General features: G+C 48.4%; 1 protein-coding gene across 5 annotated transcripts; it reads right to left on the bottom strand.

Moving 5' to 3' along the window:
* Positions 1–106: 106 nt before the first annotated feature.
* On the bottom strand, positions 107–21,818 carry LOC138802555 (ectonucleoside triphosphate diphosphohydrolase 8-like). 5 transcript variants are annotated; one of them, XR_011364779.1, is made up of 11 exons: positions 21,308–21,741; positions 21,064–21,201; positions 11,663–11,780; positions 10,028–10,178; positions 7,939–8,098; positions 7,622–7,852; positions 3,018–3,272; positions 2,824–2,934; positions 1,609–1,746; positions 504–1,263; positions 107–361 (listed from the first exon to the last, which is right to left on the bottom strand). XR_011364779.1 is itself a non-coding variant. In XM_069985991.1 (11 exons), the coding sequence occupies exons 3-11, from the start codon at positions 21,187–21,189 to the stop codon at positions 1,048–1,050; spliced, it is 1,506 nt and encodes a 501-aa protein (XP_069842092.1). In that variant the 5' UTR covers positions 21,190–21,201; positions 21,308–21,581; positions 21,751–21,818; the 3' UTR covers positions 460–1,047. The 5 variants fall into 5 exon arrangements, 4 of the variants coding, with proteins under 4 accessions (XP_069842092.1, XP_069842089.1, XP_069842091.1 ...); XM_069985991.1 differs by lacking the exon at positions 107–361 and adding an exon at positions 21,751–21,818 and having other exon boundaries at positions 460–1,263; positions 21,308–21,581; XM_069985988.1 differs by lacking the exon at positions 107–361 and adding an exon at positions 21,751–21,799 and having other exon boundaries at positions 460–1,263; positions 21,308–21,660.
* Between the last annotated feature and the right edge of the window lie 1,142 nt (positions 21,819–22,960).

The following is a 22,960-nucleotide window of genomic DNA, read 5'->3' as shown; positions in this document are numbered from 1 at the left end:
CAGCTTTGTTTTTCTAATTCTTGACAACCCTTAGGTTGTGTTCACACATGCAGTAACGCTATGAAAATGCAATGTGAATGCATCATTAAATTTCAGTAATTGATCATTTCATTGCAGTGCTACGTCATTTAATTTCAGCTGTCCGTCACAGAGTTAACACAATGAAACTCCAACGTGTGTGCACATACCTTTATAAATAACAATAGTTCACAGCTGGTGGCGCTGTTGTATAAATGTTAATGGAAAAAAGGCCTGTTCGCAATGTGGCCACAAGCGGTACTGCAAGTCATAGAGGTCCTTATTTTTTCATAGTCCCAGTAAAAAACCGTAAGCTCCTTGTGTTAAACCAGGGATGGGGAACCTTCGGCCCTCCAGCTGTTGCAAAACTACAATTCCCATCATGCCTGGACAGCCGAAGGTAAAGCTTTGGCAGTCCAGGCATGATGGGAATTGTAGTTTTGCAACAGCTGGAGGGCGGAAGGTTCCCCATCCCTGTGTTAAACAATACACATAATAAGTAGCATTCTCAAGGCTGTGCCCCAATGTAATCTCTCTCTCCCTGTACAATGGCCTTATATAAATAATTTCCACTGTATTACCATCTACATAGTAATTGTCCAGTTTTATTGCAGAAACCTGTCATATAATTTATATATATATATTTTACATATAGAATAAGTGCATTTCATTCTATACCCTTTCCTGGGCCTACAACTGGGGTGTACTCATCATCCAAGCCTCCTGTATACATTTTACCAATGCAGTTTAGGAAGAGGCTGAGATTGCAGTATATATATATATATATATTATATATATATATATATATATATATATATATATATATATGCATTGTGTAATAATCTCCTTATTGCACCACATAGATCTATACACAGTACATAGAAAAGGACGGCCAATTCCTATATATAACAATGGAGCAAACATGAGGCGGGATCCCTGTGTCCATATGAAGCCATATAAATGATGCGTGTCCAGTCTCTGAAGTCGTCCCTGAGGTCAGTAATAGTCGCACAGGCCGCAGCCCGTCCATCATGTCCTCCATGCTTGTTCTGCGCAGGCGTTCCGGCAGTAGCAGTGGAGCGGAGCAGCCAGCAGTCCTGCCGCCACACTCAGCACAATGAAGAATATGGCAGCCACCCAGAGGTCGTAGACATGAGCCTTAAAGAGAGAAGGTTCCTCCGAGGGAATCATATTGGTCAGGTTCAGCATGTATCCCAAGGCCCACCCTACATCAGCATTGCCGGCCTGAGAGAGGGAAAGTAATGTTATGCTGTGTATCAGGTAATGACACATACTAACTGAGAAAACATAACGTCCTATGCCCACACCATCCCACCAAGGACATATATATATAAATCAGCTGCATCCCATGCCCACATATAGGTCCAGGAGAATTCGGATTTATACATTTGTCCGGACTTCTCCTTTAATAAGGTGTGTGCAGTCACTGTAATAAGTCAGAGCTCAGGTTGGCGATTATAATGAGTAACCCTAATGTAAAGGTTCTAACAGTTTACAGCAGAGATACCTTATCACCAGGCAGATATGGTTAGCTATATATATCCTCATGTATACATTCCCAGTACACACCTGCTTAGCAAAGTGTATGTTGTTCCATGTTGTAGTGGAGAACTTGTAGCCGTCCACGAGCAGCGTCAGGATGTACATGGCCGAGCTGCAGTACTCCACCAGGCGCCGCTGGCTCTCCGAAGGGAAACTGCTGCTGATCTTCATGCAACAGGAGAAGAGAGTGTTAGTAAGGAGGGCACAGTAACTATATACAGAGCTGTTGTATCTAAGCCTACCATGTGTGATACTGCCTGGTGATCAGGTGTACCAATGCCCATCATGTGCAATACTGTGTGCTGAGCTGGTGTATCTAAACTTAAAGAGGAACTCAGGTGAATGTTTCAACAGGTGTCAGAAAGTTATACAGACTTGTAGTTTACTTCTAATTTAAAGTCACTAGTCTTCCAGTACTTATCAGCTGCTGCATGTCCTGCAGGAAGTGGGGTATTCTCTCCAGTCTGACACAGTGCTCTCTGCTGCCACCTCTGTCCAGGTCAGGAACTGTCCAGAGCTGGAGAGGTTTTCTATGGGGATTTGCTGTTGCTCTGGACAGTTCCTGACATGGACAGAGGTGGCAGCAGAGAGCATTGTGTCAGACTGGACAGAATACACTACTTCCTGGTGGACATACAGCAGCTGATAAATACTGGAAGACTGGAGATTCTTACATAGAAGTAAATTACAAATCTATATAACTTTCTGGCACCAGTTGATCTGAAAGAAGAAAAAAAGAATAATCTCCAGAGTTCCCCTTTAAGTCTTACTAGACCCGATGTCTTGTTCCTCCATGCTGACATCAGGCCTGATAAGACTTGATATGGACACCGTGTGGTTCGTCCATTCCTGTGGTGTCACCAGGACAATTCCTCACGATCCTAAACAGGTTTCCCGACTCCCCGAGAGGAGCTGTGTTATTTCCTGCTGTCACTTCCTTGTATCGGTGACTCTCAGCGATTCCTTCTCAGACTCCAGGTGTCTATAAGAACATGCCAGCGCACTGACTCACTGCATCCCCTGGAGGACCCCTATCTACCTATCTTTTTGTCATAGTACCCCTTTACCATGTGTGATACAGTCTGCTTAGCTACTGTATCTAAACTCAGAATGTGTGATACAGTCTGCTGAGCTAGTGTATCTAAACTCAACATGTGTGATACTGTCTGCTGAGGTGGTGGTTGTCCCATATCATAGTGGATGGTCTCTTGTCTATCAGATATATGTAATCGGTTCTCGCACCTCTGTCCAGTTTCGGGAGCAGTACTGCCACACGGTGCTGTTGGCCTCGCTCAGGGATTGTCCACACGTCAGATTGAGGAAGTTGAATGTGTAGTAAAAGGCGGAGAACGCCTGGAATAAGATGAGAAGACATGGCCGTGGTATCGGCACCCTACAACAAGGGATAGGTTATCTCTTACCAGGACGTTACTCACATAGAACTGCCCATACACCGGCGGCTGGTAGACTCCATTGAAGGCACACGACGTGTTGCAGGCTGATAGGTTGAAGATCTCCCTGATGGCTTGCTGACACTGGTAGGGATCGCCGGTTCCCTCCACGGTGACGTTGGCCTGTATATTGTCCGGGGATGAGAGGACGCAGGGACTGTTGTAGACTGAGGACAGAAGAACGGTGGTGGAGTAACCTCTGGGATAGCAGGCGTGCTGGACTCTGCCTGACACTTGTTTCTGGAGGGAACACAGAGGAGTTCTGCCATTTATCACTATATATAGGATATAGAGGATGTATAAGTTATCAGTGGTCTGTAAGCTGAGACCCTCAACCGTCGCCCCTTCACAGAGGGTTATAGCTATGGGGGGCTCAACATAGCAGCCACCTCAGGTCATTACACCTGGGGGGTTCTCACTGGAAGACACCAGTATTATACACGCCACTAAGTATGGGACCAGCTTAAGGATTTTGTATTGGGGCCCAAGGGCTATATCATCAGGAGCCACAGTATGTCCTAAGGGGCTCCAGCAGTCACCTTCTAACCAATGATGGGGGTCACGGCTCATGGAGCACTCCCAAGGAGAAATCCCGATACATCTTATATCCTGCACTAGGTATACAGTATATATTCATACTCCGGTGTATAATCAAACAATGGAGCATGCAATACGGTGCAGATAATTCACAAAAGACTAGTACTGTAGAACTGACTGAAGTGTGGCCGAACTTGACCCTGATGGCTTGGTCATTGATTGCTTTAGTCTTCAGTAGAGATGAGCGCAACTTGGCCATTGTTACGGCCGCGGCGGCGTCCCGCGTTCCGGGCCGCCGCCGCGACCGCTACCTGCCCTATGCAGCAGCCGGTGTCCATAGTCGGGGACCCGGCGCTGCTGTCACCTCGGCCCCGGGGGGCGCCTCACCTCTCCACGCTCCTGTCTCCCGCTGTGCCGGCCGGCGCGCGCGTCCCCGCCTCCTAGGGCGCGCGCGCGCCGGCTGTCTCAGATTTAAAGGGGCAGTGCGCTCCTAATTGGTAGTTGCACCCAATCACTCCCCTATAAATCCCAGCATGCCCTGTCCTTAGTGTTGGAGCCTCTACATGCTTCCCATAGCGTTTGGCCCAGCCCCCTGTTGTTCCTGAGTCCTATCTGTTACCTGGTCCCAGTCCCTGTTCCTGAGTCCTATCCGTTACCCGGTCCCTAGTCCCTGTTCCTGGTTCCTGTTTCCCTGTCACTCCATCTGTTCCTGCGTTCAGCCTGTCACGTGCGCTCTCACCTGCAGACCTTTGCCAGTGCCATCTCCTGCCTACTGCTCCTGCCACGCCTCGCCTGCCGACACCAGCAACCAAGCCAGGGGTAGCGACCTGGGGGTCGCCTGCCGCAGCAAGTCCATCCCGCCTTGCGGCGGGCTCTGGTGAAAACCAGCGACCCCTTAGACTCCGCTCCCTGGTGAGGTTTGTGCCATCGCTGGTGCCGGTCCAGTGGATCCACTACTCCGGGCGTTACAGTAGGCTCCAACCATGGATCCCGGCGAGGTGCCAGATCTCCGTGACGTCGCCAGAGTGGTCGCGCAACAGGCTCAACAAATCCAGAAACAGTCACAGCAGATCCAGCAACTCACTGCCGCCTTACAGCAGCAGACTACTGCCCAGCGCACACCACCTCCTGACGCTTCTTCTTCACTCCGACTGGCCCTCCCAAGCAAGTACTCTGGGGACTCTAAGTTGTGCAGAGGATTCTTGACTCAGTGCACCATGCACATTGAACTTTTGAGTAGTCAGTTTTCCACCGAGCGCTCTAAAGTGGCTTTCATCATCAGCCTATTAGAGGGTAGAGCCCTGGCCTGGGCCACGCCACTGTGGGACCGTGATGATCCAGTTGCTGCCAATCTCCGGGCCTTCCTATTTGAGTTTCGCTCCGTCTTTGAGGAACCTGCCCGTGCTTCTTCAGCCGAGACTGCTCTCCTCAATCTCTCTCAAGGCAGCTCCTCTGTTGGTGACTACGCCATCCAGTTCCGCACCCTGGCAGCCGAATTGGACTGGAACGAGGCCGCCCTATTGGCCACCTTCAAGAAGGGCCTGTCTAGTCGTGTGAGAGACGTGCTCGCTGCCCGAGACCTGCCTACCTCCCTGAACGAACTCATTCTACTGGCCACCCGAGTTGATACTCGTTTTTCGGAGAGGGAGGAGGAGGTTCGGCATGAACATTTACTAACCCGTTCCCGTCGCCATCCCCAGCTGGCGCCAGTTTTCCAGAATCCTGACCTTTCGATGTCCCAACCCTCTCCTGAGATTCCTATGCAGGTGGAACGGGCTCACCTGACGCCTGATGAAAGAATCCGGCGCCTGGAGCAGAATCTCTGTCTCTATTGCGGTGGTTCCGATCACTTCCGGCTGGGATGTCCCCTACGTCCCCAAACATCCGGAAAATGCTCGCACCTAGTTCCGGTGGGACAGGTGTCCCTAGGTGTGAATGCCACCATTCCAAGTCTGTCTATGCCAGTTTCCATCCGGACTCCCTCAGGACAAAATCATCAGACTACTGCCTTCCTCGATTCTGGGTCAGCAGGCAGTTTTATTGCGGCAACATTGGTCCAAAGATGGCGGCTACCCGTGACCCGACTAGCCAGGCCCCTGACTATCTCCTCGGTCACAGGCGAAATTCTTACCGACCGTGTGTACTACCAGACCGCATCTTTAGTCCTCCAGGTGGGTCCTTCACATCAAGAAGAGATATCCTTCTACGTCCTGCCCCATTCTTCCCCCGCGGTCCTCCTGGGACTCCCGTGGCTACAAAAACATGCCCCTCAGGTGGACTGGAGAACCGGGGAGATTCTCAGTTGGGGTCAGGACTGTTCCCACCAGTGTCTCAAGTCACCTCAGACCAAGTGTATTATGTCATTTCCTGTCCCGGCCAAGCCTCTATCCGGCCTACCGGCAGAAGACCAAGACTCGGCGGATGCCTTCTCTGCCGAGGTGTACCCTCTCCCCGTACCCAAGACTAAGGTCGTATCCTCTCACCACCGGAAGAACTTACAGAAGGTCCCTTGCCACGTTATACCGCCTGATCGCCTAGTACCAGTCGTCACCTCCACTCTTCAGAGAGTACCCCCCGGAAAGACTCATGTTCACCCTGCGCTTCGAAGAGGTATTTTGAACTGGGGACATTCCTCGTTGGAGGCCGGGCACCCGGGAGTCCGTAAGACCGGCCAACGGATCTCTCGCCACTACTGGTGGCCCAGCCTATCCCAAGATGTCAAAGACTTTGTGGCTTCCTGTGCCATTTGCAGGCAAGAAAGAGGGGGAGGCCAAAGGGGGGGGGTACTGTTACGGCCGCGGCGGCGTCCCGCGTTCCGGGCCGCCGCCGCGACCGCTACCTGCCCTATGCAGCAGCCGGTGTCCATAGTCGGGGACCCGGCGCTGCTGTCACCTCGGCCCCGGGGGGCGCCTCACCTCTCCACGCTCCTGTCTCCCGCTGTGCCGGCCGGCGCGCGCGTCCCCGCCTCCTAGGGCGCGCGCGCGCCGGCTGTCTCAGATTTAAAGGGGCAGTGCGCTCCTAATTGGTAGTTGCACCCAATCACTCCCCTATAAATCCCAGCATGCCCTGTCCTTAGTGTTGGAGCCTCTACATGCTTCCCATAGCGTTTGGCCCAGCCCCCTGTTGTTCCTGAGTCCTATCTGTTACCTGGTCCCAGTCCCTGTTCCTGAGTCCTATCCGTTACCCGGTCCCTAGTCCCTGTTCCTGGTTCCTGTTTCCCTGTCACTCCATCTGTTCCTGCGTTCAGCCTGTCACGTGCGCTCTCACCTGCAGACCTTTGCCAGTGCCATCTCCTGCCTACTGCTCCTGCCACGCCTCGCCTGCCGACACCAGCAACCAAGCCAGGGGTAGCGACCTGGGGGTCGCCTGCCGCAGCAAGTCCATCCCGCCTTGCGGCGGGCTCTGGTGAAAACCAGCGACCCCTTAGACTCCGCTCCCTGGTGAGGTTTGTGCCATCGCTGGTGCCGGTCCAGTGGATCCACTACTCCGGGCGTTACAGCCATGCTCCAGTCCGATAGTTTAGCATTTAAATACCTGTGGCTGAAGAAGTTGGATGCAGCCCTAGGGAGTCCGGGAAAACACAGATACAGCCTATGGCCTATGGCTGCAGACATGTTTTCCCGCACTCCCTCGGGCTGCATCCAACGTCTTCAGATACCAGTAATCAAATGCCGCATGGTCGGACTCAGCTCTAGTCTGCAGGAATAAATGCTGCCTGGAAAGGATGGATCTCGTCCTAGAAGACCTAAAATGATCATCCTGGACTGTTCCCGGCACTTGGAGCAGCACTAATTTATACAGACTAAAGCAATCAATGGCCGCACCATCAGGGTCGGGCTCGGAAGCACTTACTGTAAATTTGCTCAGCACTACAGATTAGCTTTACGCAAGACTGGTATATATGGTAGATTTCCTGGAGGCAATAAAGAAGGGGTAGGTCAGGCAGTCTATTTGTGGATTGCTACAGAAGTAGGCTTCCTGGATCAATGTCCAACCATCACAGCCCTCCTGACATGCAGGTAAATCAGCTGTATACCCTATGGAGGGGTTACCTGAAGGAAATGCACCAGCAGCCTCTTCAGGGCCTGGTCTTGGCCGTAGCACAGGTAGCTGTGAGTGTAGATGTTGTAGTCGTAGCCGTAGAGCCTGAAGTGCATCTCCGTGCTTTTATCTTCAACATCCCCTAAAGGTTTGAAAGTCATTTGGGTGGAGGCCCCCCCTAGATCCATGGCACCGAACGTCTGAGCTTGTCTGGGGTGTATCCAACTCTGTATATAAGAATACTGCTCCAAAGGGAACGACAACGGGGTCAGCAAATGTCTTCAGAAGCGACCAAATGGGACGGGAAGACATGGATCTCACCACTGACCTGTATGAAGGTTCCCAGGAGATAGTTGACCGTCACCCATCCCAGCGAGCCTTCCTCCTTACCATCCAGTATCCGAGCTCCTTGGAAGTCCACCCGATACTGACGCAGAGTTCTGGAAACTTCGTCAAAGATTCGCTGAGTTTTGGTCTCATTCTGCAACCTGTGAACATAGTCGGAGAATTAGAGTATATCCGGCCAGAGAACAACTACAAGGAAACATTTATGTGATAGATATCTTATTATGGACATAGCAACCAACATGGCCGCCCAACTAGCTCTTAGGGTGCCTTCACACGTACCGTATCGCTGCGTTTTTAACACTGCGTTTTTATCGCTGCGTTTTTGCTGCGTTTATGGTGCGTTTTTGGTGCATTTTTTACATACGCCTTTTGATTTTCTCATGATTTTCATGTGAAAATCAAAACTCACATGTAAAAATCGCACCAAAAACGCAGCGATAAAAACGCAGCGATACGGTACGTGTGAAGCTACCCTTAAAGGGATTTTATCTAATAATTTTTATGAGCTATAGACTATGAACGTAGAGTATTCATAATAAGTCAGTCCATGGACGTTTTCATTTGGAAAATCTCATTATGGACATACCCATATGGCCACTTTTCTAGCCCTTAAAGGGACACTACCTAATTACGTTCATAGGCTGAGATATTGTAAAAGAAAATTTAATAAAACATAACAATTTATATAAAAACTGTGTTATCATGGAAATAATCAAAATGGCCACCATATTATCTCTTAAAGGGACACTGCCCAAAATATAATTTCTCAGCTGCTGCCTATGAACATGATCATGTTATTACAGCAAATCAGATCATGCAAGAAAACATTGGAATGTGTATCATAAATATCATATTATGCACATAATAATCAATATGGCCGTCATACTGGCTCTTAAAGGGATACTAGCTTAGTTATATTCAGACTGAGAATTATAAACACATCAGACCATCAACAACTGCAAGAAAACACTGAACTTTATATAATAAATATCTAATTATCGGCATGATAATCAAAATGGCCGCCACTCCATCTCTTAAAGGGATAGGCCCTTATAAATGACCTCCCATTATTTATTTATAGTGAACCATACTGATTTGGTCTCTATTCTGAGAAATTCCTGAATTATTGATTTCCGAGATGCCTTTCTGTACAAGATAATGTATTTTGCTTACTAGGTACGGAAAAAAAACTTATCAGGGGTCAGATAGGATCACTGTAACATCCCTGTCAATATTCTACCAAGGCCACTGCCTTATGCAGAAGAGTAAGTTACAAGGGTCACATGTGACCAGTTAATTATCCCAGTGGTGACATCATCACAGTGTGGCGATACAGGTGATACACCGCCACTACTGTATATACTACCTAACTTATCAGGACTTAAAGTCAATATCCACCTATAGCACTATCTTAAAGGGGAACTCCAGCAAAAACTGGTGTCTGAAACTTAAACAGATTTGTAATTTATTTCTATTAAAACATTTCCAGTTTTCCAGTACTTATCAGCTGCTGTATGTCCTACAGGAAGTGGTGTATTCTTTCCAGTCTGCCACTCTGCTGCCACCTCTGTCCATGTCAGGAACTGTCCAGAGCAGGAGAGGTTTTCTATGGGGATTTGCTGCTGCTTTGGACAGTTCCTGACATGGACAGAGGTGGCAGCAGAGAGATCCACCACTTCCTACAGGACATCCAGCAGCTGATAAGTACTGGAAGGCTTGTATCTGGGGGAACAGTTGCACCCCTGTATTATAGAGCAGGGCGCTCGGCACACAGCGCACACGTCCTGGATGTAGAGGAGTCGGTGACTCCCATTGTTGCCAATAATAAGAGGATCTCGGCTATTTGCACAGTGACTCACCCAGTATACCCAGTATATAAACTATGTGACTGGGAGGCTTGGTAAATGATGTCAGAGGTTAAAGCAGATACAGATATCATTGCATAATCTATTTATTACAGCGGCTCATGATTTATAACACTATTAAAGTGACAGGCGTCTTATTATAGAGCGGTAGTGATGGATGGGACCATATATTATACGTCATATATAGTATTATCAATACGTTACTTCAGCAGCCTCATCCCGGCTGTGGCTCCCAGTAAGGTCCTGGTCTCTCTGTGCTGTGCGGATGGGATTATCCGGAGGGCCTCGTCCATGCAGGGTCTCAGGACCTCCCCGGCCTGGGCTGGGTCATCGGCATAAGAAGAAAGGCCTGATCCTGCCGGGCGACAACATATAAGTCTTATTTAAGAGCATAGAGCTGAGTTGTAATACCACGCACAACCTGAAGACAGGGGTGGCGCTGTTTTTGCAAGTAGCTGTGCTTTTTTCCTATCCTTCATATTTATATTAGACAGTTACAACTGATGGCTGTTTCACTTACACGTGCACACTCAGTGTGGCTGATCATCCCGCTCACATACACGTGACCACTCAGTGTAGCTAATCATCCTGCTCACATACACGTGACCACTCAGTGTAGCTAATCATCCTGCTCACATACACGTGCACACTCAGTGTGGCCGATCATCCCGCTCACATACACGTGACCACTCAGTGTGGCCGATCATCCCGCTCACATACACGTGCACACTCAGTGTGGCCGATCATCCCGCTCACATACACGTGACCACTCAGTGTGGCCGATCATCCCGCTCACATACACGTGCACACTCAGTGTGGCTGATCATCCCGCTCACATACACGTGCACACTCAGTGTGGCTGATCATCCCGCTCACATACACGTACACACTCAGTGTGGCTGATCATCCCGCTCACATACACGTGCACACTCAGTGTGGCTGATCATCCCGCTCACATACACGTGCACACTCAGTGTGGCTGATCATCCCGCTCACATACACGTGCACACTCAGTGTGGCTGATCATCCCGCTCACATACACATGCACACTCAGTGTGGCTGATCATCCCGCTCACATACACGTGCACACTCAGTGTGGCTGATCATGCTCAGATTCTAGCTTTCATTTTTCCTAAGCAACTTAGAAAATAAAACCTTATGTGATTGGTGGCTGTAGAGAAGTAGTGTGATGTGATTGGCTGCTGTAGAGAATTAATGTGATGTGATTGGCTGCTGTGGGTAAAGGATCGGATGTGATTGGCTGCTGTAGATAATTAGTGTAATGTGATTGGCTGCTGTGGGTAAAGGATGCAGTGTGATTTGTAGCAGTTTCTCTCAGACTTTACCTGAGGTACAAATATCTACACACAATCCCCACCAGGACATGAAGGTTGTAACTATATCCGTACAGTTGGTGGTGAGGTGAGTTGTCGGCCATTTTGTAGTGTAGCAGAGGTCAGAGGGTGAGGTAATAATAAGCATTATAAAACCTGTATAATGGGATATAGCGGTGTTACCCAGAGCTCATCACATGATATAACTTTTTTCGTAACATAGGAGACTGTGGGCGCTGTACAGCTCCATATATACACATATAATGGGGTAGGCGGCCATGTTGTTGTTTTCAGTCAGCTTTGTTAGGTCTTATTACACCTCGAGCAGGACAGAGCTGTAATACAGAGAGGTGCATGACGCCTGACCATTATAGCCACCTGACCATTATAGCCACCTGACCATTATAGCCACCTGACCATTATAGCCACCTGACCATTATAGCCACTTACTGTAACCTCTTATATAAAGAGAAAGTAGCAACTCAGCTAAACAGTATATTTGTACCTTGCACCTGGCACACGTGGACCTGAGAGACGACCCCGGTGTCATTCTCCTTGTATGCCGGCCACTGGTATACATAGAGGGAGGTATGAGAGGATCCGGCATCAAACACCAGGCCGTACTGCAAGACAGGATACACTGCATTATATTACAGAGATAGTATACAGTGCGATACACAGTACTATACAGAGTATAATACAGGGATAGTATACAGTGCGATAATACAGTACTATACAGAGTATAATACAGGGATAGTATACAGTGCGATACACAGTACCATAACAGAGTATAATACAGGGATAGTATACAGTGCGATAATACAGGGATAGTATACAGTGTGATAATACAGGGATAGTATACAGTGCGATACACAGTACCATAACAGAGTATAATACAGGGATAGTATACAGTGCGATAATACAGGGATAGTATACAGTGTGATCAGGGGTGATTCTAGCCTCTCTGCTGCCCGAGGCGAACTATAGAATGACGCCCCCCCCCCCCCGTCAATCCGCCCACATTATAATCCACTACTGCCCCCCCCCCCCACTGCTGTCCCCATTAAACATAATGTTTGGTCCCTTGCTGCACAGAGGATGTCAGGAGAGGAGGGGGCTGACTTTATAGGAGAGGTCCCAGCAGCACAGAGGATGTCAGGAGAGGAGGGGGCTAATCCTATAGGAGAGGTCCCAGCAGCACAGAGGATGTCAGGAGAGGAGGGGGCTAATCCTATAGGAGAGGTCCCAGCAGCACAGAGGATGTCAGGAGAGGAGGGTGCTAATCCTATAGGAGAGGTCCCAGCAGCACAGAGGATGTCAGGAGATGAGGGTGCTAATCCTATAGGAGAGGTCCCAGCAGCACAGAGGATGTCAGGAGAGGAGGGTGCTAATCCTATAGGAGAGGTCCCAGCAGCACAGAGGATGTCAGGAGAGGAGGGTGCTAATCCTATAGGAGAAGTCCCAGCAGCACAGAGGATGTCAGGAGAGGAGGGTGCTGATCTTTTAGGAGAGGTCACAGCAGCACAGAGGATGTCAGGAGAGGAGGGTGCTGATCTTTTAGGAGATGGTCCCCCTCTTCCCCCCTTATAGATGGTCCCCCTCTTCCCCCCCTTATAGATGGTCCCTCCCTTATAGATGGTCCCCCTCTTTCCCCTCCCTTATAGATGGTCCCCCTCTTTCCCCTCCCTTATAGATGGTCCCTCCCTTATAGATGGTCCCCCTCTTTCCCCTCCCTTATAGATGGTCCCCCTCTTTCCCCTCCCTTATAGATGGTCCCCCTCTTCCCTCTCTCTCCCCCCCTTATAGATGGTCCCCCTCTTTCCCCCCCCCTTATAGATGGTCCCCCTCTTCCCCCCCCCTTATAGATGGTCCCCTCTCCCTTATAGATGGTCCCCCTCTTCCCCCCCTTATAGATGGTCCCCTCTCCCTTATAGATGGTCCCCCTCTCCCTTATAGATGGTCCCCCTCTCCCCCTCCCTTATAGATGGTCCCCTTTCCCTTATAGATGGTCCCCCTCCCCCCCTTATACATGGTCCCCCTCTCCCCCCTCCCTTATAGATGGTCCCCCTCTTCCCCCCCTTATAGATGGTCCCCCTCTTTCCCCCCTCCCTTATAGATCGTCCCCCTCTTTCCCCCTCCCTTATAGATGGTCCCCTTCCCCCCCCCTCCCTTATAGATGGTCCCCCTCTCCCCCCCCCCCTTATAGATGGTCCCCTTCCCCCCCCCTCCCTTATAGATGGTCCCCCTCTCCCCCCCCCTTATAGATGGTCCCCTTCCCCCCCCTACCTTATAGATGGTCCCCCTCTCCCCCCCTCCCTTATAGATGGTCCCCCTCTCCCCCCCCCTTATAGATGGTCCCCCTCTCCCCCCCCCCTTATAGATGGTCCCCCTCTCCCCCCCTCCCTTATAGATGGTCCCCCTCTCCCCCCCCCTTATAGATGGTCCCCCTCCCTTATAGATGGTCCCCCCCCTTATAGATGGTCCCCCTCTTTCCCCCCTCCCTTATAGATCGTCCCCCTCTTTCCCCCCTCCCTTATAGATGGTCCCCTTCCCCCCCCCTCCCTTATAGATGGTCCCCCTCTCCCCCCCCCCCCTTATAGATGGTCCCCTTCCCCCCCCCCTACCTTATAGATGGTCCCCCTCTCCCCCCCCCTCCCTTATAGATGGTCCCCTTCCCCCCCCTACCTTATAGATGGTCCCCCTCTTTCCCCCCTCCCTTATAGATGGTCCCCCCCCTGCACAGCAGATAAAACAAGAAACAGCACATAACTCACCTGCCCTCCGTTCCCCCGTCGAGCCTCTCTGGTCTGGTCCCGGCTGATGTGCGGCTGCCCGGGGTGTCCCGTCCTGTCCCCGGCAGCGCGCGCATCAGAGAGCTCCCCGTGTGCCTGTGGCTGTGACTTCCGGCGCACGGGGATCTCTCTGATGCGCGCGCTGCCGGGGACAGGATGGGACACCCCGGGCAGCCGCACATCAGCCGGGGGACTAAGGCTGCATTCCACGTTCCGTGATCCTGTCGGATCACGGACGTGGAATGCATGTACTGGAGCCCCCCCGCCCCCGGGCAGTATCTGTAATGAGATGCTGTGAGCGGCAGAGACTGTATTCATAAGCGCCGCGCTGTAGTATCAGCACCGCGCGGCTGATTCATTACAGGGCGGCGCTTATGAATACAGTCTCTGCCGCTCACAGCATCTCATTACAGATACTGCCCGGGGGCGGGGGGGCTCCAGTACAGTCAGTGGCGGATTATAATGTGGGCGGCCGCCGAACCGCCCATATTATAATCTGCCACTGAATGCCGCCCCCACGAAGACAGCTGGTGGCGCCGCCTGAGGCAGACGACTCAGGTCGCCTCATGATTGCGGCGCCCCTGAGTGTGATAATACAGGGATAGTATACAGTGTGATAATACAGGGATAGTATACAGTGTGATAATACAGGTATAGTATAGTATAACAGTACTGCAGCACCGGCCAGGATGATCTTTTCTGAGACCGGCCCTGCAGGAAGTGGTGTATTCTCTCCAGTCCTTTTCAGCTGCTGTATGTCCTGCAGGAAGTGGTGTATTCTTTCCAGTCTGACACAGTGCTCTCTGCTGCCACCTCTGTCCATGTCAGGAACTGTCCAGAGCAGGAGAGGTTTTCTATGGGGATTTGCTGCTGCTCTGGACAGTTCCTGACATGGACAGAGGTGGCAGCAGAGAGCACTGTTTCAGACTGGAGTGAATACACCACTTCCTGCAGGACATACAGCAGTTGATAAGTGCTGGAAGACTGGAGAGAAAACACCCTGCAGTCTGACATCATAGGATGAAGTTATTCCCTATCTAAGCTGTTTGTTTGGGGTCCAACTGCTGAGACCCTCAACTATCTGATGCCCAACTGTGACCGAGGACATACGCCCCACGTTCTTAAGCTTATTACCCAGAAGACATATCGCCAGCAGCTTCAGAGAAACATGGACGTTGCTCTAGTGAAGCTGAGGTGAGAAGGCCGGCGGAAGGATGAGGGAGCAGAGGATGATAACTAGTTTATATTGTACATTGCCCTGAGGAGAAGACGCCATGGGGTGTGTAATGCCTCGGAGCTGCTTGTATCCTGTTCTGTATAACATGTGCAAATAACCAGGCAGGGAGTGTGCCCGTAATATAATACACGCCTCTCTGTTATATGAATGCAGATGCGATGTCATTTACTTCTTCACTATCAGAACATCACAGTGACACTTATTATTTGTCTTTCACAAACAGTGTAGCTCTACTTACTGCTTTAAAGGAAAAGTCTGTTGAAAATTTTTATTAAAGTATTGTATTGCCCCTCAAAAGTTACACAAATCACCAATATACACTTATTACAGGAAATGCTTATAAAGTGCTTTTTCACGGCACTTACTACTGCATCAAGGCTTCACTTCCTGGATAAAATGGTGATGTCACTTCCTGGATAACATGGTGATGTCACTTCCTGGATAAAATGGTGATGTCACTTCCTGGATAACATGGTGATGTCACTTCCTGGATAACATGGTGATGTCACTTCCTGGATAAAATGGTGATGTCACTTCCTGGATAACATGGTGATGTCACTTCCTGGATAAAAATGGTGATGTCACTTCCTGGATAACATAGTGATGTCACTTGCTGGATAAAATGGTGATGTCACTTCCTGGATAAAAATGGTGATGTCACTTCCTGGATAACAGTGATGTCCCTTCCTGGATAAAATGGTGATGTCACTTCCTGGATAACATGGTGATGTAAGTTTCTGGATAAAATGGTGATGTCACTTCCTGGATAACATGGTGATGTCACGAACTGACTCCCAGAGCTGTTCGGGCTGTGGCTGCTGGAGAGGATGATGGCAGAGGGATGCTTAGTGCCCTGCTATCATCAGTGTCCCCCTGCCATCATCCTCTCCAGCAGCCACAGCCCGCACAGCTCTGGGAATCGGATCGTGACATCACCATGTTATCCAGGAAGTGACATCGCCATGTTATCCAGGAAGTGACATCGCCATGTTATCCAGAAAGTGACATCACCATGTTATCCAGGAAGTGACATCACCATGTTATCCAGGAAGTGACATCGCCATGTTATCCAGGAAGTGACATTGCCATGTTATCCAGGAAGTGACATCACCATGTTATCCAGGAAGTGACATTGCCATGTTATCCAGGAAGTGAAGCCTTGATGCAGTAGTAAGTGCAGGGGAAAAAAGCACTTTATAAGCATTTCCCATAATAAGTGTATATAAGGGATTTTTTATAATTTTTGCTGAGCAATACAACATTTTAATAAATAATTTTGCCAGTTTTCTCCTTTAAGCCCCAAGGAAACAAAACTTGTAGACCTTAAAGGGATTATCTGGGTAACAAAAACAATATTCTAAACGATCCCCCTTTAATATACATGTATAACCTATCTTGGACCCTTTCCCTGTTTTTTTTTCTCATTCGTATTTACTCTGAACATGTAAAATCCTCTACTTTGGGTCCACTCTGACCACGCTCAGCTCCCTCTTCCCCCCTCCCTTTGTAGTCACAGGACATGTGCTCTCCTCTCTGGGGGCCGGGTTGGCTGGAGACATAATCTGTATCGTCTACATGCACCTGTGTTTTTAGAGAACATTTATGGGGTGGAATTGGGAAATAAAATACAATTCTGCTAATTTTGGAATGTTCCACGTTTACATAATGCACTTTACGGTAAAATTGACATGATATATATATATTCTATAGCTCAGCCATAATAAAGTGATATGCAGTTTGTATAGCTTTTCTAATGTTTTATTATTTGTATTAACAGTAAAAAAAATTTTGCAACTAGGTGTAATTACAACGGCCATATTGTGACTTTTATAACGCTTTTAACTTTTTTAACCTACGGGGCTGTAAGGGGCATAATTTTTTGTGCCATTGTCTCTATTGGGGGAGGGGCTATGGCATGTTTTTTAAAACTTAAAAAAAAAAATTTAGTTTACACTTTTTATGTCCTTCAACATTACATTTTACTCACTGATTATTGCTATGCCATAGCATAGCAATGATCTGTGTAATCTACAACCATTGCATAGAGCCTGCCTGTGGCAGACTCTATACATGGATCGCCCATCTGACTACCGGGAGGAAGGTAAGGGATCAGTCAGATACAAAGATCAGAAACCCCGCAATCACACTGCAGGGGTCCTGATTGGACAATGGCAGAAACACAACTCCTGTCACTGTATTAAGTGCCGTGACCGGCACTGAATTGCAGCACTGCAGGGGTGAATGGCGGGCCACCGCTCGATCGCAGCGGCCCGTCATTAACAGTGAGGACCCGGCTGCTGATAGCAGCCAGTCCTCATGCGCTATGAAGTGAGCTCAGCTCCTGAGCTTACTTCAAAGCGCCACTAGACTCACTGGCGTATCAGTGCATCATGGGTCCCTAAGTGACAGGATGCCATGACATATCGGAATGGCATGGGTCCTTAAGGGGGTAGCTCACAAAAAAAAATTCTTTTAAATCAACTGGTCCCAGAAAGTACCAAAGATTTGTAATTTACTTCTATTAAAAATCTCCAGTCTTCCAGTACTTATCAGCTGCTGTATGTCCTACAGGAAGTGCTGTATTCTTTCCAGTCTGACACGGTGCTCTCTGCTGCCACCTCTGTCCTTTTCAGAAACTGTCCAGAGCAGCAGCAAATCCCCATAGAAAACCTCTCCTGCTCTCCAGACTGGAAAAAATACACCACTTCGTGCAGGACATATAGTGGTGTTCAACTATTAAGTGTCTAGGCACCTGCTGCAAAGTTCTCACTCCAGGTTAAGTGGTGATGAAGGTATTTTTATAGTTTCGCCACTAGATGTCAGTATTTATATATGTCTGTTCTTGTTTGCACAGCTGCAAGTTAGGAATGGGTTACTGTTATTGTTATACCATGTGTTCTATGCTAACCTATAAGAGGTGCTTTCTCTTTCTCTGCCTATGCTCTCAACACACACTAACACTGTAGGAGGAGTTAGCACCGTGTGGGAGGAAGTGAGCAGAGCTAGAGACAACCAGTTCTTCCAGTATTCCTACTATATCTAATATGCAGTGATGAACACTAGGAAGAGAGAAGAGTCTAGGAACATCCTCACCCACACCGTGAACCAGTCTAAAAGGTGCAGGGCAGTATCCTGAGAACCAGAGGAACTAGCCTGGATAGGACAAAGCTACCAAGGAAGTTCTACGTATCCTATCTCGAAGTGCAGGTAACTAGGACACCCCCGGAAAGTTAGCTTCACCCAGATAACCATGACTGGGGCTTGTGTCACACTATTAGGACAGGTCACTCTACACTGTAGGGCACAAGGTGGTCAGACACAGCCTAAACACAGGTACAAGTAAACTCCTCACTCTACAAGTATTTCTCCAACATTCTGGCAGAGTACATTGCTACATTGGGTTGGGACTCCCTCAACAAACTCTTCTCCTCTACTCTACTCTCAACTTTCCAAGCACCGCTACAACTACTTCTCTTCTACTTCTTCAAGCACCTCCTCAAGCACAACCAAGTAAAGACTGTACAGTAAAGCTGTTCTATTTTTGATATCACTGGGACTCCATCATCCTTTATACGCACCAGCACCTGTACACACTAGCCGCACACCTTGGGTTATTTTTCCCCTTTCTGTGGGTGGCAATACCGATAGTCCGGGAGGGTCAATTGCCACTCATCACACTTGTGCTCTGGACAATACATCTTTGGCTGAGCTGACACAACAACCAGTTATAACATCACCCGGTGGATCACCACAATAGCAGCTGATAAGTACTGGAAGACTGGAGATTTTTTAATAGAAGTAAATTACAAGAAGTAAATTACAAGAAGTAAATTTACTTTGAAAGAATTTTTTCTGGTGAATTATGCTATGGCTATGTTCACACCATACATTTTATGACAAGAACGGCTGAAAACAACGGCTGTTATTTTCATAGCAAAGTGTGTTGCATTGAAACTCAATACTAACAACTGCCGTTGTTCACACAATGTTTTAAACGATGGTCATTATTTTCTACTGACATGTCAATTTTTTCTGGCCGTTGTGCATTGATTTCAATGCAATAACGGCCATTGTACATACGTTGTGTTAACATAGCCTTAGAAGAAAACAGGACAGGTGACTGCTGGAAAACCGTAATATAAAAGCCAGTCGGTTCTGTAGGTTCCATCAGCATGTAATGAAGCCTGTGGTGGAAATCCAGGAATATTTTTGTAGGTGATTTTTTTTCCCCAATTTCAGCAGAAATAACTCTCAATGGTGATGTCTCTTCCCCTGTTAGGTGATGTCTCTTCCCCTGTTAGGTGATGTCTCTTCCCCTGTTAGGTGACGTCTCTTACCCTGTTAGGTGATGTCTCTTACCCTGTTAGGTGACGTCTCTTACTCCGTTAGGTGATGTCTCTTCCCCTGTTAGGTGATGTCTCTTACCCTGTTAGGTGATGTCTCTTACCCTGTTAGGTGATATCTCTTACCCTGTTAGGTGATGTCTCTTATCCTGTTAGGTGACATCTCTTACCCCGATAGATGATGTCTCTTACCCTGATAGGTGATGTCTCTTACCCTGTTAGGTGATGTCTCTTCCCCTGTTAGGTGATGTCTCTTCCCCTGTTAGGTGATATCTCTTACCCTGTTAGGTGATGTCTCTTACCTTGTTAGGTGATATCTCTTACCCTGTTAGGTGATATCTCTTACCCTGATAGGTGATGTCTCTTACCCTGTTAGGTGATGTCTCTTACCCTGTTAGGTGATGTCTCTTACCCTGTTAGGTGATGTCTCTTCCCCTGTTAGGTGATGTCTCTTACCCTGATAGGTGATGTCTCTTCCCCTGTTAGGTGATGTCTCTTACCCCGATAGATGATGTCTCTTACCCTGATAGGTGATGTCTCTTCCCCTGTTAGGTGATGTCTCTTACCCTGTTAGGTGACATCTCTTACTCCGTTAGGTGATGTCTCTTACCCTGTTAGGTGATGTCTCTTACCTTGTTAGGTGACGTCTCTTACCCTGTTAGGTGATGTCTCTTACCCTGTTAGGTGATGTCTCTTACCCTGATAGGTCATGTCTCTTCCCCTGTTAGGTGATGTCTCTTACCTTGTTAGGTGATGTCTCTTACCCTGTTAGGTGATGTCTCTTACCTTGTTAGGTGATGTCTCTTCCCCTGTTAGGTGATGTCTCTTACCCTGTTAGGTGATGTCTCTTCCCCTGTTAGGTGATGTCTCTTACCCTGTTAGGTGATGTCTCTTACCCTGATAGGTGATGTCTCTTCCCCTGTTAAGTGATGTCTCTTACCCTGTTAGGTGATGTCTCTTCCCCTGTTAGGTGATGTCTCTTACCCTGATAGGTGATGTCTCTTCCCCTGTTAGGTGATGTCTCTTACCTTGTTAGGTGATGTCTCTTACCCTGATAGGTGATGTCTCTTCCCCTGTTAAGTGATGTCTCTTACCCTGTTAGGTGATGTCTCTTCCCCTGTTAGGTGATGTCTCTTACCCTGATAGGTGATGTCTCTTACCCTGTTAGGTGATGTCTCTTACCTTATTAGGTGATGTCTCTTCCCCTGTTAGGTGATGTCTCTTACCCTGATAGGTGATGTCTCTTACCCTGTTAGGTGATGTCTCTTACCCTGTTAGGTGATGTCTCTTCCCCTGTTAGGTGATGTCTCTTCCCCTGTTAGGTGATGTCTCTTACCCTGTTAGGAGATGTCTCTTACCTTGTTAGGTGATGTCTCTAACCCTGTTAGGTGATGTCTCTTACCTTGTTAGGTGATGTCTCTAACCCTGTTAGGTGATGTCTCTTACCCTGTTAGGTGATGTCTCTTACCTTGTTAGGTGATGTCTCTTACCTTGTTAGGTGATGTCTCTAACCCTGTTAGGTGATGTCTCTTACCTTGTTAGGTGACGGCTGGTAGATATTCCTGGTACAGACTAGACTGAGTATAAGAGCGACGATCCCGGACACGATGGAGATGCAGATGAGACATCCTACCGCCAGGCCCTTACGGTTTCTGCACATGACGGCATCGACCTGCAGAGCAGCAGATGTTGGGACGACTACAATGGAAGTTATATCCAACACTAAACTATGTAACAATACAGTAACAATAGAAAGGATACAAGAGTGAGGATTATACCTAGATGTCCTTACTACCTGGAGTGTATACGAGTTCTGGCGGCTTCAGATCCTCTGGTTATTACTAAACATGTGACCCAGGCAGGATGAGGATCTGATGAGGATCTGATGAGGATATGATGAGGATCTTGTGAGGATCTGATGAGGATATAATAAGGATCTTGTGAGGATCTGATGAGGATCTGATAAGGATCTGATGAGGATCTTGTGAGGATCTGATGAGGAGAGGATATGATGAGGATCTGATGAGGATCTGATGAGAATACGATGAGGATCTGATGAGGATCTTGTAAGGATCTGATGAGGAGAGGATATGATGAGTATCTGATGATCTGATGAGAATACGATGAGGATCTGATGAGGATGTAATGAGGATCTGATGAGAATACGATGAGGATCTGATGAGGATCTGATGGCACACAGTGGGGATCAGATGGAACTTACCTGTCCTTAGTCTCAGTCCTCGGCTCTCCCCACCTCTCTCTCCTCAAGGGTCAAGGTGCAATGTGTATAGTGTCATTGTGTGTGTGATGCAGCAGGTTCACGATCCCTCCCCCCGCACAGGTATCCAATCACCTGCAGCAGGACGGGGGCCAAGGCTTCCTAGCCTGGCACCAGGTATCTAAACATTGGCGGAGCTGTAAGACATGATTATAGCCTCATTCTACATCCTCCATGTGCCAGTACGGAGAAGAATGCTGTCATGTCGCAGCGCCAGAGCAAGGAGGAGGCAGACAGTATCACACATGATAGGCTTGGATACAGCAGCTCAGGAGATGGTATCACACATGATAGCCTTAGATACCCAGCTCAGGAGACGTATCACACATGATAGGCTTAGATACAGCAGCTCAGGAGATGGTATCACACATGATAGCCTTAGATACCCAGCTCAGGAGACGTATCACACATGATAGGCTTAGATACAGCAGCTCAGGAGATGGTATCACACATGATAGGCTTAGATACAGCAGCTCAGGAGACGTATCACACATGATAGGCTTAGATACAGCAGCTCAGGAGATGGTATCACACATGATAGGCTTAGATACAGCAGCTCAGGAGATGGTATCACACATGATAGGCTTAAATACAGCAGCTCAGGAGATGGTATCACACATGATAGCCTTAGATACCCAGCTCAGGAGATAGTATCACACATGATAGGCTTAGATACAGCAGCTCAGGAGATTGTATCACACATGATAGGCTTAGATACCCAGCTCAGGAGATGGTATCACACATGATAGCCTTAGATACAGCAGCTCAGGAGATAGTATCACACATGATAGGCTTAGATACAGCAGCTCAGGAGATTGTATCACACATGATAGGCTCAGGGCTGTATTAACAGCTGCTGCTGTCCTAGGCACTAAACCTGGAGACGCACCACCTTCACGCACCTATTGGCGATACCAGACCTGACCAATACCACCGTACCCCCCACCCCCCTGGAAAAGACACCAGATTTACTGGCAAGTCTGAACGGAAGGAGGAAAACTAAAAAAATAAAAACAAAAAAAAATAGTTTTTTCTGTCCCCCTGCTCCCTGGTGCTGCCCTAGGCACCGGACCACGGGTGCCTAGTGGTAAATACGGCCCTGGATAGGCTTAGATACCCAGCTCAGGAGATAGTATCACACATGATAGGCTTG

This window comes from Dendropsophus ebraccatus, chromosome 10 (assembly GCF_027789765.1).
Source record: "Dendropsophus ebraccatus isolate aDenEbr1 chromosome 10, aDenEbr1.pat, whole genome shotgun sequence".
NCBI lineage: Eukaryota > Metazoa > Chordata > Amphibia > Anura > Hylidae > Dendropsophus > Dendropsophus ebraccatus.
The sequence above is the reverse complement of the archived record's forward strand: the minus strand, read 5'-3'. Positions and strand labels throughout refer to the sequence as shown.